At 45.2% G+C, this 13,573-nt stretch overlaps 1 protein-coding gene across 2 annotated transcripts in view; it reads left to right on the forward strand.

Moving 5' to 3' along the window:
• Nucleotides 1-13,573, forward strand: part of TXNRD3 (thioredoxin reductase 3) — a 166,220-nt gene that overhangs the window by 106,695 nt on the left and 45,952 nt on the right. For both annotated transcript variants that reach the window (XM_029601336.1, XM_029601337.1), the window contains one exon: nucleotides 5,143-5,299. In XM_029601336.1, coding sequence (XP_029457196.1) covers nucleotides 5,143-5,299 — 157 coding nt within the window. The remainder of the gene's footprint in view (nucleotides 1-5,142; nucleotides 5,300-13,573) is intronic.

Below are 13,573 nucleotides of genomic sequence, written 5' to 3' on the forward strand. Positions count from 1 at the left end.
TCTTCCACAACAAAACCAACGAACTGCTAGCACATTTTCCTTCTTTCCCCCTCACCCCCCCAAAAACCCACGCCCTCTCCTCAAATAATCCCCTAACAAACCTTCCATCTTTAGAGCTCACCACAGCCCTTGAAATTGAGTCCATTCTCAAAAAAGCCAAGCCATCCTCCCACCCTTCAGACACCATCCCCACAAAACTCCTTATTACCATTCCCAGCGCAATAGCCCAGCTCATTGCTAACATAATTAATCTATCAAATCAGTAGTACCCAGCCCACTTAAACAGGCAATAGTCAAGCCCATTCTAAGAAAAAAAAACCTAAGCTTGACCCCACCGACCTCTCTAACTACTACCCCATTTCTAATCTACTGTTCATATCAAAAATTCTAGAGAAAACATCAATCGGCAACTCACCGAATACCTAGATGACCATCAAATCCTCTCCCCTTCCCAATATGGTTTTCGTAAATTTCACAGTACAGAAACCCTCCTCTTGTCCCTAACTGATCACCTCATCAAAGGACTAGATAAAGGGCAATCTTTTATCCTAGCCATCTTAGACATCTCAGCGGCCTTTGACACCATCAGCCATAATATCCTCCTCCAGCGACTCAACGAGATCGGAATAACTGGAGTCGCCCACAACTGGTTCACCTCATACCTCAGCAATAGAAACTTCAAAGTCAAAATTGGAAACCACGAATCTAAAGAAATCCCCTTCAACCAAGGTGTCCCACAAGGCTCTTCTTTGTCATCTACCCTCTTCAATATATACCTCCTACCATTATGTCAACTCTTATCCAATCTCAAGCTCCCACACTACCTTTACGCAGACGATGTGCAAATCCTCATTCACATCACTGACTCTCTTCCCAAAGCCCTCAACACCTGGGAAACCACTCTTAGTTCAATCAACAAACTCCTAAACAGTATCCATCTTGCCCTCAATACCGCAAAAACTGAGCTCATGCTTATATCCCCTACAACCCCCTCCCTACATTACATGCAGCCACCCCACATCTCCTTCGCTCAACAGATTCGAGATTTAGGGGTCACACTAGACGATCAAATCAACTTCAAGAAATTCATCAACTCAACACTCAGAGTGCTTCTACAAATTACATACTCTAAAGAAACTTATTTATTTATTTATTTAATAGCTTTTATATACCGACGAACGTTGGGAACATCTCGTCGGTTTACAGAGAACAGAACTGAGCAACAGGCTTTACAATTATCATATAATTATATAAGGAACATTAAAAAACATACAATTAACAGTGTAGAATATACAAGGAACTTAAGCCCCTGCTTCATTTCTCTGATTTTCGCACCGTCCTACAAGCTATGCTATTTTCCAAAATTGATTACTGTAATTCTCTCCTTTTAGGTCTACCCAAAAACGCAATCCACCCGCTACAAATCCTGAAAAACACTGCCGCCCGAATTCTCACCAACACACGCAGCAATGAACACATTACACCGGTTTTAAAAGAACTACACTGGCTACCTATCACCTTCCGCATACAATACAAGACACTTTCAATCATTCATAAAGCACTATACAACCCTGACATGAACTGGTTTAAGGACTCTCTCCATTTCCACTCCTCCTCTAGACCGACTAGAAACAAATACCACGCCTCTATTCATACTCCCTCTCCTAAACTCACTAACCTCGCATCCTGTAAAGCATGAGCACTCTCACTAGCCGGTCCTTCATTATGGAATGCAATGCCTACTGATATACGTCAAGAAATATGCTCAAAAACTTTCAAACAAAAACTCAAAACATGGCTATTCACACATGCCTACACCTAATATTACTCCCCGGCCTCCTAACTTCCATTGTACCCCCTCACACTAGATTTTCTTTACTCAAATGCAAACTCTATCAAACTCTTCTTCAGCCTCAATGCATTCTGTTCTTCCTCATATCTTGTACATATTACATTGTGCTGTTATATCTGCTCACCATTGATCGTGACCATATATATATCTCACTGTACTGTTACCTTTAAAAAAAAATATGTATTACTGTTTTTATTCTGTAATTTTCTTCCATTTTTATTAATTTTATATAATGTTTTACTTATAGTTATTCCCATTTTACCCAACGAGTTTCTTGTCAAACGCCTACCGGCTTAATGTTTCTATTCAATGTACACCGACGTTATCTTTGAATGCCAGTATATAAAAAACTGTTAAAATAAATAATAAATAGATAAATATCCTTTGATTCCAACAGGCTGGGAGTGGCAGTGGGTAAACAAACCTTGTTGAATTGGCTGGCGGATTGCATTGCTTTTTGTTATGCGCAGGCAGGCCTTCCACTCACCGGCAGAGTAAAGGCTCACTGTGTGCGGGCTAAGGCGATGTCTGTGGCCCATTTGCGTGTAGTCCCCGTCGTCGAAATTTGCCGAGTCGCAACCTGGAGTTCCCTTCATACGTTTGCAGCTCATTACTGTTTGGACAAAGATGGGCGCCAGGACAGTGCTTTTGGTCAATCCGTCCTGTGCAACTTTTTCCAGACTTGAACCCAATGCTTCCTGTCTGTGTTTCTATGGGAACCAGACAGTCCTCAGCTGACCAATATCTGTTGGTCTTTTCTGTTGGCAAGGACAGACTGGAGCTTGGTACTCACCTACGTGAGGACTACCATCCTGCTTGTCCTAGGAGAAAGCGCAGTTGCTTACCTATAATAGGTGTTGTTCTAGGTCAGCAGGATGGTAGTCCTCAGAAATCCTGCCTGCCTCCCCACAGTATCGGGTTCTCCTCGGGTTTATTGTTTTTTCGCTTGTATTTTTCTATGTTACGAGACTGAATGGGGACCTTTTGTGGATGTGTGGATAGCAGCAGGCTGGGCATGCTCAATGTGCTGGTCAAAGCTTCTAGAAACTTTGACAAAAGTTTTCCGTGCCAGGCTCCACCAGTTGTGAGGACTAACATCCTGCTGTCTTAGGAAAACACCTGTTACAGGTAAGCACCTGCGCTTTCATCTACCCCGTCTCCATCTATGGGCTTGTCAACCAGTAATGGTCTTTCTCCAGAGTTGTCTTAAAACCGAACTGAAGTATTTGTTTAATATTTCTGCCATTTCTTCATCTCTCTCCACACAGTGCTCCTAGTCACTTTTCAATTTCACTATACCAATTTGGACCTCCCTTCTTTCTCCTTACCTCTTTGGCAATTCTTTCTTCCACTTGACTTTTAGCTTTCCTGATTTTTCTTCTTTTCCCTCATTTTTAACAGATAGTGTCCTTTTTTTTTTTTTTTTTTAAGATCCTTTATACTTCTTGAATGCTGTTCTTTTTGCCTTAATTTTTTCAGCCAGCTCCTTAGAGAATTAAATCGGTTTCTTTTTCCTATTACTCTTCTTTACATTTCCTAACATAGATTTATTGCCTTTGTAATAGCTCCTTTTAATTTAGCCCACTGTTGTTCCACCTCACCCATTTCTTCTTCTCCCAGTCTTCCGGTTCTTCCTCCAAGTACATCCCCATTTTGACAAAGTCCATATTTGTGAACTTCTCTGTATTCTATTTGCAATATCTAACCATACTGTCTGATTACTACTGCTCAGGTGAGCCCCTACCCGAACATCAGAGATACTATCTCCATTATTGAGCACTAGATCGAGTATCACACCTTCCCTCATGGGTTCCATTACCATTTGAGCAGAGCACCTACTTTTTGTAGATTCCGCAGAAGAGATGCTCCAGTCCACATCCGAAAGATTAAAATCTCCAACAAGCAACACTTCTCCCTTCTTTCCCAACTTTTGGATGTCCTCGATCAGGTCTCTGTCCAGTTGATCTGTTTGGGTTGGAGGCCTGTAAATCACACCTGTAAAAATGGAAGCACCATCTTTTTTTTTTTTTTTTTTTTTTAGGACAGTCCATAATGCTGCTTCTTTTCCCTACATCATTTGCAATTCAGTTGCTTGGATATTGTATGTGACATAAAAGAGCTGTTACACTCCCCCTTTTCCTGTCCTCTGTCCTTCCTTAAGTTATAGCCCAGGATGGCCACATCCCGATCATGAGATTGAACCATGTCTCCCTTAACAGCAACAATGTCCAATTCCACCTCTACCATTAGGGCCTGCAGGTCTGGGATGATGGTGCTCAAACTACCAGCATTTTTGGTCATAACTTTCCAACTGTTCTTCCTAGTTGCCTTTTCTGTGGTTGGGTTTTTTTTAATTGAGTGATTTTGTAACTTTTGTCTTACCACTTCTTGTATTGCTTGGGGGTGACATTCCAATTTAACTGGTCACCTCCTGCCACCCCCACTTCCCAGTTTAAATGCCTGATAATTATGATCTGAATATTTCACTTAGCATCCTCGTTCCTGCCACAGACAAATGTAGGCCATCCTTACCATATAATCTTTTTATTGCTCCATACACGGCCCCAGCCTCCAGTGTATCCAAAACCATTTTGCTTACACCAGGTTTTGAGCTATTAGCTTCTAAGGTGCTATATTATATAAACTGGTACAGTGGGAGAGCACAGCTCAATGTGAAATTCTTGGTATTTGTGAAGCTTTAATCCAGCTCTGCTTTGGCTAACATTACTAACTTAATTTAAAGAGTATTTGTGTAGACAGGGTTCATTTCCTAGCTGATGGAGATAGAGATGTACTACACTTAAAGATTAGGTGAGCAACCCTATTACCCAGCTCATGCAACTACGGCTCTGGCAGTACTCGTAGGCAAGGACACATAATTATTCTGGTACTTGGGATTTCTGGTGATAGAATAAAAAAATAATAATAAAAGAAGCAGGAACTACAAGCTTATAGAAGCAATGGGATAAACCATCATTGGTATGGAATCTGGGGATCCTGCTATGAGGAGGAATTTGCAGCTTTTAACAGTCTTAAGCTGAGGGTCTTCCAACTTCCAGCAGTACAGCTTTGTGGTATAAAATGACAATTTGTGATGATAGCTTTACAAAGCAGAGGGTGTTTAAATCTCAGCATGCTTGACATGACTGTTTTGTCTAAGGTACATACATTGAGTACCAGTTTTAACTATCTCTATATTGATCATTTAACCTGTCTGAGATGATTTCATATAGGACTGCTGATGTACAGTACTATTATGTAATTAATCTGAGAAATATATTTTATACTAGCAACGGCAAAATACCAGTTAATGACAAGGAGCAAACTAATATCCCTCATATTTTTGCCATCGGCGATATCTTGGATGGAAAACTGGAACTTACACCTGTTGCTATTAAGGCAGGCAAGCTGCTGGCACGGAGGCTTTATGGCGGATCCTCTGTCAAGGTAATAATCTGAGTTGGTTTTTTTTTTTTATCAGTATGGCAGAATTTTTAATAATTAGTTCTACTTTATTCATATACAGTAACATAGTGAATGATGGCACATAAAGACCCAAATGGTCCATTCAGCCTGCCCAGCAAGATGTTGGAATAGTAACTGGCACACTGAATTTATTTCCTTTTAAACTTTCTCCCCATTTTTTGGTTAATGTAATAAAGTTACAAAGATTGTGGTTTTACACTATATATCTTTGGTCAAGTGTTGAAATTTAATTTTCTTAGCGTCCAGTCAGATGAATCCAGAACAAGTGGGTAATGCACTTCTACCAACAGATGGAGATGGAGCAAACTGATGTCACAGTATATATATACCCTTCAGTGACCTCAGCCTGCCAGGATTCTCCATCTCCAGCAGATGGTGGACATGCATCTCCCTTCTGGGGATTGCTTCATTTTGAAAAAGGAGAATTAAGGTGGTTATATTTGCCCTGCTCTCCTGCGGTGATATCAAAAGGTCCCTCCCCCCAGTTGAGAATCCCTGAGGTGATTTCCGTGGTCCCTCAGATGAGCACCTTGGGCCCATAGCTGGTTTTTCAGCCAGTGTGGACTGGCTGTGAAAGGCAGTGGGTGCAAAAATCAGAGAATGGTGGTGACGGCATATGCCCTCTTCCTCCACAGCTGGAAACAGTCAATAAGGGTTTCTGTGGTTGGCTGTCCGTTTTGATCTTCATCCTGCTCCATAGGAGGTCGAGTGATGTGGACAGCCTGGCGGGTTGAGCAGCCTCTGTAGGCTAGGCCCTGCTTTGAGGCTGTTCCCACTATGTACTGCGTGGGAAGCCTCAATGGCTTTTTGCCCGCTTTTTAAAGCTGCTCTCTACAGGCTTGGATCTGCATATGGATGCCAGTTTTTGGACGCTTAGTGGTGCCTTATATTCGGTGCATCTAATCAGCACCTTAAGTGGCCACGTGCTTACCTGTGTGCACAAGTTTTATTGTGTGCTTAAATTATGGCACTCATTTTTGGGATGCCTAGGTGTCGGACACCTACGTTTTTTCAATATAAAAAAATTAAGCTAGACGCACGCCTCTGGCCGCTGCTTAAGGGCTCTGTTGGCCATAATGTCTATACATAAGAAACCTTAAGTGCCTTTCTGCTTGCACTGCCTGTAATAATCGGGCATCTCAGCCAGGAGTATCCACTAACTTGTGTCGGCGCTGTTTGAAGGCTCACGAAGAATCATCCTCCTCAGATTTCACTAAGCCTGGTTCTTCCCAGCCGGATATAAGCCCGGGTCAAGACAGCTCAGGTGGGGCGCCTGAATTTGGAACTCCTCTAACTGGTTCCTCAGCAGAGGATGGTTGTTCAGTGAGTACGCCTCAAGTGCCTCCAGGATTGGATGCTCCTACTTTTTCATGACTAGAGCTTTTCCAGGGATTGCAATCCTTTATCCAGATGCAATCTTCAGCCCTCTCTTAACACTCTAGAGTAGATTCGCAGATAGGATCCTTGCCGGGACCTATTGTTAAGCGCCAGAGTACTCCTAGAGAGGTAACGGGACTTCCGATGGAGGTCCGGATGGCATTGATGATGACGCCGATACTGACTCTCTCTTGAGGATGGTGAAATTCCTTCAGGATTAGAACCATATGAAACTATGCTATGGCTCTTTCATAGATATGAACTGCCAGCTCTGATTTCCCAGACCTTGAAAATGCTCAGAGTTCCTGGGACAGATGCTGTATCTGAGTCGAAGAGATGGAGGCCATTCAGGAGTTGATTGATCTTGAATGGGGGGTGCCCCAGAGGCTAATTTCAAAGGGGGTCAGGTTTTGGAAGGCCTGTACCCTCTGGCTCCAGTGGAATGCGAGAGTTTACGTTTTCCAAAGGTAGCTTGCACTTGTATGTGCAGTCTCCAAGCAGACTATTATTCCCGTGGAAGGAGGACCAGCCTTGAAGGATGCACATGATAGACTCAATCCTATCCTTAAGCAAGCATTTGATGCAATGGCAATGGCCTTGCAGATCGCTTCTTCTTGTTCCCTGGTGGCTTGCTCTTGTGTGCTTCTCTCCCAGAAAGTTGATGACCCTGGGGTGAACTCCAGGGCAGTTATGGAGCCAGCTGCTGCTTTTTTGGCAAATGTGAGCTGTGATTTGGTCTGCTCTTCAGCCAGAGTTATAGCTGAGAAATTGGCTGGCCGACGAAACCTCCGTTTTTGGCTGAGGCAGCAGTCTGGTTACATTGAGTGCATGGGACAGCAGGAGCTGTCCGTGCTGGCTGGAGGGGAAGCTTGGGGTGAATGCCCTTCTCCCTTTGCCCCAGGGGGCCCGGGAGTTCAAGAGAGGCCTCGGTCGGAGTGGTGATGGCACACTGTCTGCAGCTGCCAGGGTGGCTTAACTTTCATTTTAGTGCCACCCGGGCTGGCGGTGCAGCGGAGCTCTGTTTTTTTGCCGCGGCTGCAACATTGTTTATTTTTTCCCATGCACCAATCGGGGCTGTTTTTGTGGCGCAGCATGCTCATCAGTGTGGGCGGCCTGTTGCTGTTTCTCAGTGGACCGCATGGTTTATGGCGCTAAAGCTGCATTTAGCGGCCTGTGGTCAGTACAGATCAGTACTAGGTCCCTGTGCTTGGGCTGTGAAGCAGGAGATGAGGGCACCTCGGTATGGGTGGCCTCACAAAAGAGGGTCATCCACTTAGGGGCCATGGCTGTGGGCCTGGGGGAGCCTCAGGGTGCAGCCTCTCCCATGGGGGGGGCACAGGCAGGAATCCGTGGCAGCCAGGGATTCCCCTCCCCTCCCCCCCTGCCTCTGTCGCCTGCGTTGCAGGAGGGACGGGGTGGGGGAGAGGACCCACGTGATAGTCTTGACAAGCAGGAGTCTGAAGACTCAGACTAATTCTCGCCGCAGTTTATTCTCCCACTCCATAAGGCCTTCCTGGCTAGGAAGGGGATGGGGATTGGGTCCAAGCAGAGACCACCCGAATGCTCTTCTAAGGCTCCTAAGGTGGTTTCTTCAGGATGGTCTGGGTATCTGCTGCGACACCTGAACCTGGGTTGAGCAGGTTCGATAGCTGATCCCAGAGATGTGGGTGATTCCGATGATCTGCCGGAGGACCCTCTGGATGCGCATGGGGCAGATCCAGATGTGGACATGAATGCTGCTCCTAATGCATATCTGGATGGGCATAAGATGATCTGGATCCAGACGAGTTCCCAATGTCGGAAGGAGATTGATCCTAGGTTGGTCAGTTTTATTTAAAAAGGAGTTGTTGCGTCTCCTTATTCCTCGGGTGTTGCAGGAACTAGGGATCAAAGTGACTCAGGAGGAGTCAGATAATGAGGCCGTGAATCCAGTCCTAGATGGTCTGCGGGGTCCTCCTAGTGCCTTTCCCTTGCCTAAGAAGATTCTGAAATTAGTGAACTGGAAATAGTACATTGCGGAAGCCGGGCTAAAGGTCGGCAAGGCCATGGCTAAGCTGTACCCCCTGATAGAGGAGACTTTGGAGCTCCCACGGTTGCCTGAGATGGATGCTGCTCTAGTGTGCCCTTGGCCGGGATTCTTCTATATGTTTCCTCTGTGGCCACTCATCGAACGAGTTCTGCAGCGCATAAAATCGCATCCGGGGTCAGTGGTACTGGTGGCGCTAGAGTGGCCGAAGTGCCTGTGGTTCGCGGATTTGGTGCATCTTACAGTAGACGGACCCCTCAGGATGGCCCATCTGCCAAACCTGCTTCAGCAAGGTCCCAAATTTTACAATCAGGAGGATCACTTCTGTCTCGCGGCTCGGCTTTTGAAAGGCCGCATTACGTCTGAAAGGCTGCTTGGAACAGTTCACTTCTACCCTGCTCCAGACACAGAAACACTCTAAGTCTCTGATGTATGTTAGGGTTTGGAGAGTCTTTGAGTCGTGATCCCTATATCAGAGTTTGGATCCTCTCTCTGTGGACTTTCCTCAGATCTTAGCCTTTTTGTAGGAGGGATTGTCTAAGGGTCTGGCCTTTATAGTTCTCTCTGTGTTGATATATCCGTTTTGAGTTCCCTTAGGGGGGGTAAGTTGTGGGCGAGGTTATTGGCCTCCCATCCAGATGTGGTTTGATTCCTGAAGGGGGGGTCAAGGATTTGTGCAGAAGTTTTGTCCAGATTGGAACCTCAATTTAGTTCTGCGAGTGCTCTGTGGTGTGCCTTTTGAGCCTTTGAGAAGGGCAGTGGTGAAGGATCTGATGTTGAAGACAGGGTTTCTGGTGGCCATAAGTTCTGCCAGATGGATTTCGGAATTGCAAGCACTTTCATGCAGGGACTGTTTCCTTCGAATTTCTAATGGGGTCACGTTGTGGACGGACCCCTCTTTTTTGCCGAAGGTGGTGTCCTCTTTTCATGTTAATCAGGCGGTGGATCTTCTGGTGTTTCCAGAGAGGTCTAAGAACTCTCCACAGGAGAGAGAGTTGTATCTTTTGGATGTTTGGCGGAGTATGTTGCGCTATTTGGTGATCACTAATTCCTTTCAGCAGTCAAATCACCTTTTTGTGTTCGGTGACTCGAAGAAAGGAGACAAAGCCTCAAAAGCCACGATTTCTCGTTGGCTGAAGGAGGCCCTTTGCTCTGCTTATATTTGTAAAGGGCGCAAGATTCCAATGGTGCTGAAAGTGAATTCTACAAGAGCGCAGGTGGCCTTTTGAGCAGTATATCAGTTGCTATCTCCTCAGATTTGTAGAGTGGCGGTGTGGTCCTCGCTTCATACTTTCACCAGGCATTACCATTTGGATGTGAGGGCGTAGAAGGATGCATCCTTTGAGAGTGGATTGTGTGTGGGTCTTTCGTGTTCCCGCCCAGTTTAAAGGTGCTTGGGTACATCCCACTTATCTGGACTGATCTGGGTATGAATGGGAAAGGAAAATTGGTTCTTACCTACTAATTTTCATTCCTAAATACCACAGATCGGTCTAGAGACACTCCCTATCGCTGCAGAAAAGCTGTTTGGAATATATTACATCAACTATCAGACAGAGTTTTTTGCAGTTTTCCTTATGTTTTGTTTTTGGTTTCTAAAGGTGACAGAGGCTCCAGTGCAGGTGGTTCCAGCCCTGCTTTACCTGTTCACCCTGGAAATGGTTTTAGATTCGAATCTGGTTTGGGTACAGATCAATGCTGAGGGACTGCAGGTGGCACTCTGTTATGCAGCACTGCCTCGAAAGATTTTGTTCTCTGCCTCCATCTGCTGGTAGGGATGCAAAATCCACTTGTGTGGACTATGTGGTATTACAGGAAAGAAAATTAGCAGGTAAGAACCAATTTTCCTGTGGTTCCAGTGCCCCTTCTCAAGAAAATACAGGTGTGTATTCCATTTATTTCATTGTGCCCAAGGAGGAGGGCTCCTTTCGGCCCATCCTGGATCTCAAAGCTGTCAAATGTCATCTGTGGGTGTGATGCATTTTCACATGGAACCTTTACGCTCTGTAATAATGGCCATACAGTCAGAAATTTCTGATCTCTTTGGATCTGTCTGAAGCATATAGTCATATTCTCATCCGACTAGAGCATCAACGCTTTTTGTGGTTTGCAGTTCTGAGACACCATTATCAGTTTTGGGCCCTGTCCTTTGAGCTGGTCACCGCTTCAAGGACCTTTTTTAAGGTAATGGTGGTCATGGCGCCAGATTTGAGAGAGGATGGGATCCTTGTACATCCGTATTTGGATGACTTCGTTGGAAGAGACTTCGTTATTATTATTATTATAGTCTATGTAATATTTAAATTTGTATTATTTATTTATTTATATTTTTATATGGTATGTTATATGTTACTCATATGTTAAGAAACGCTGTTTAATGTAACGCCTTTATTACGACAGTTTTGTTCTATGTAAACCGACCTGATTCGATACTTGTATTGAGAATGCCGGTATATAAAAATCCGAAATAAATAAATAAGAGAGCTGCATAGTGATTCGCAAGGTGATCTCCCTATTGCAGGAGCTCGGCTGGGTGGTGAACCTGACAAAGAGCAGTCCTCAGCCTGCTCAGTCATTGGAATACCTCTGGGTTCGGATGGACACGAAACAGGGTAAGGTTTTCTTGCTGGAAGCTCAAATTCAGAAGTTGATGACAAAGCTACTTCTGTTGAATTCTCTGTGCCTGATCATATGGTCTTACCTGCAAGTACTTGGCTTAATGGCAGCAGCCCTAGAAGTGGTCCAATGGGCGAGAACTCGTAGGCTTCCTCTTCAGCGCTCCCTTCTGTCTCTGTGGAACCCACGGTCTCAGGACTATTCGATTCAGCTCCTGCTGATAGAGGTTTCCTCACAACTGCAATGGTGGCTGCAGGTGGATCATCTAAGGAAAGGGGCTTCCCTAGCACCACTGGACTAGCTAGTACTGACCACAGATACGAACCTCCTTGGTTGGGGTGCTCACTGTCAGGAGCTGACGGTGCAAGGGCGCTGGAATGCGGAGGGGTCTCTCTGGAATATCTATAGGCTGGAAAGTAGGGCGGTCAATGCACAATTAAACTCTGGAATTTGTTGCCAGGGGATGTGATTAGTGCAGTTAGTGTAGCTGGGTTTAAAAAAGGTTTGGATAAGTTCTTGGAGGAGAAGTCCATTACCTACTATTAATCAAGTTGACTTAGAAAATAGCCACTGCTATTACTAGCATCAGTAGCATGGAATAGACTTAGTTTTTGGGTACTTGCCAGGTACTTATAGCCTGGATTGGCTACTGTTGGAAACAGGATGCTAGGCTTGATGGACCCTTGGTCTGACCCAGTATAGCATGTTCTTATGTTCGCACTTCAGCAGCAGCTGCAGGGTCGGTCGGTCTTGATAGTGTCAGACAATGCAACGACTTTGGCTTACATCAATCGGCAGGGAGGAACCGAGAGCTAGCAAGTGTTGCTGGAAATAGATCAGCTGATGGAATGGGCAGAAGTGATTCTCCAGATGATCTCAGCCTCACACATAGCAGGAAAGCCAGTGTATGAGCAGACTTTCTCAGCAGGGAGAGTCTGGACCCAGGAGAATGGGCATTATCAGATGAGGCATTTCAACTAATTCTGGATTGCTGGGGTCCCCCATTTCCAGACCTGCTGGCAACTTCTCGCAATGCGAAAGTTCCATGATTCTTCAGTCGCAGGAGAGAGCTGAAGTTGTTGGGGATCGATGCCCAGGTGCAGGAGTGGCCGGAAGATGAGTGCTGTATGCCTTTCCTCCATGGCCCATGTTGGACAAATTGATCCAAAGCATAGAGTGCCACAGAGGGATGGTGCTCTTAGTTACTCCAGACTGGTCCAGGAGGCCGTTGTATGCAGATTTGCAGCAGTGGCTCCTAGGGACTCATGGGGACTCGGCCCTTCGACTTCTGGTACATGGGAACCTGTGAAGACAGGATCCAGTTCTTCACGAAGATCTGACTCTGTTTTGTCTTACGGTATGGCCCTTGAAAGAGCTCTCTTGCTGAAACGTGGATACTCGGCAGAAATTTTCACTTTGCTTAAAGCTAGAAAATTCTCTACTTCCTTGGCCTATATGTGGTTTTGGCAAATGTTTGAGGCCTGCTGTGAGGATTGAATTACTCTTTCTCATTCGGCCAAGATCCCGCTTAGTTTGGAATTTTTGCAGGATGGCTTGACTAAAGGTTTGGCCCTTAATTCCTTAAAGGTACAAGTAGCGGCTCTTGCCTGTTTCAGGGGCCAGATAAAAGGTGGTTCATTGTCTGCTCATCCTGATGTGACCTGTTTCCTGAAAAGAGTGAAACATCTTCGTCCTCACTTGCGGTTTCCGGTACCCTTATGGAGTCTTAACATGGTCTTGGATTTCTTTGCGGATCCTAAGTTTAAACTGATGCGTAACCTGTCCTTGCAGTTGCTGACCTTAAAAATGGCGTTTCTTGTAGCAATTTGTTCTGCACGTAGAGTTTCCAAGCTGCAGGCTTTGTCTTGCTGGGAGCCATTCCTCCAAGTGACTCCAGGGGTGGTACAGCTGTGTTCTGTTCCTTCCTTTTTGCCGCAGATGGTCACTGAATTTCACTTGAATCAGTCCATCTCCCTGGCGTCTCTGGACAGAGAGTTGTAGAGGAGTATAGTCTGTTGCGACCCTTGGATGTCAAGAGTCATATTGTCCAGTATCTGGAGGTTACTGAGCCTTTATGGAAAATGGATCACCTGTTTGTCCTTTACGTTAGTAGTAAACAAAGAGCTGGCCTCGCAGGCTACAATAGCTCACTTGATTAAGGAGGTAATCACGGCAGCATAGATTAATGCTGGCAAGCTATTACCTAGTCAGCTTAG

Source organism: Rhinatrema bivittatum, chromosome 4 (genome assembly GCF_901001135.1).
Source record: "Rhinatrema bivittatum chromosome 4, aRhiBiv1.1, whole genome shotgun sequence".
NCBI lineage: Eukaryota > Metazoa > Chordata > Amphibia > Gymnophiona > Rhinatrematidae > Rhinatrema > Rhinatrema bivittatum.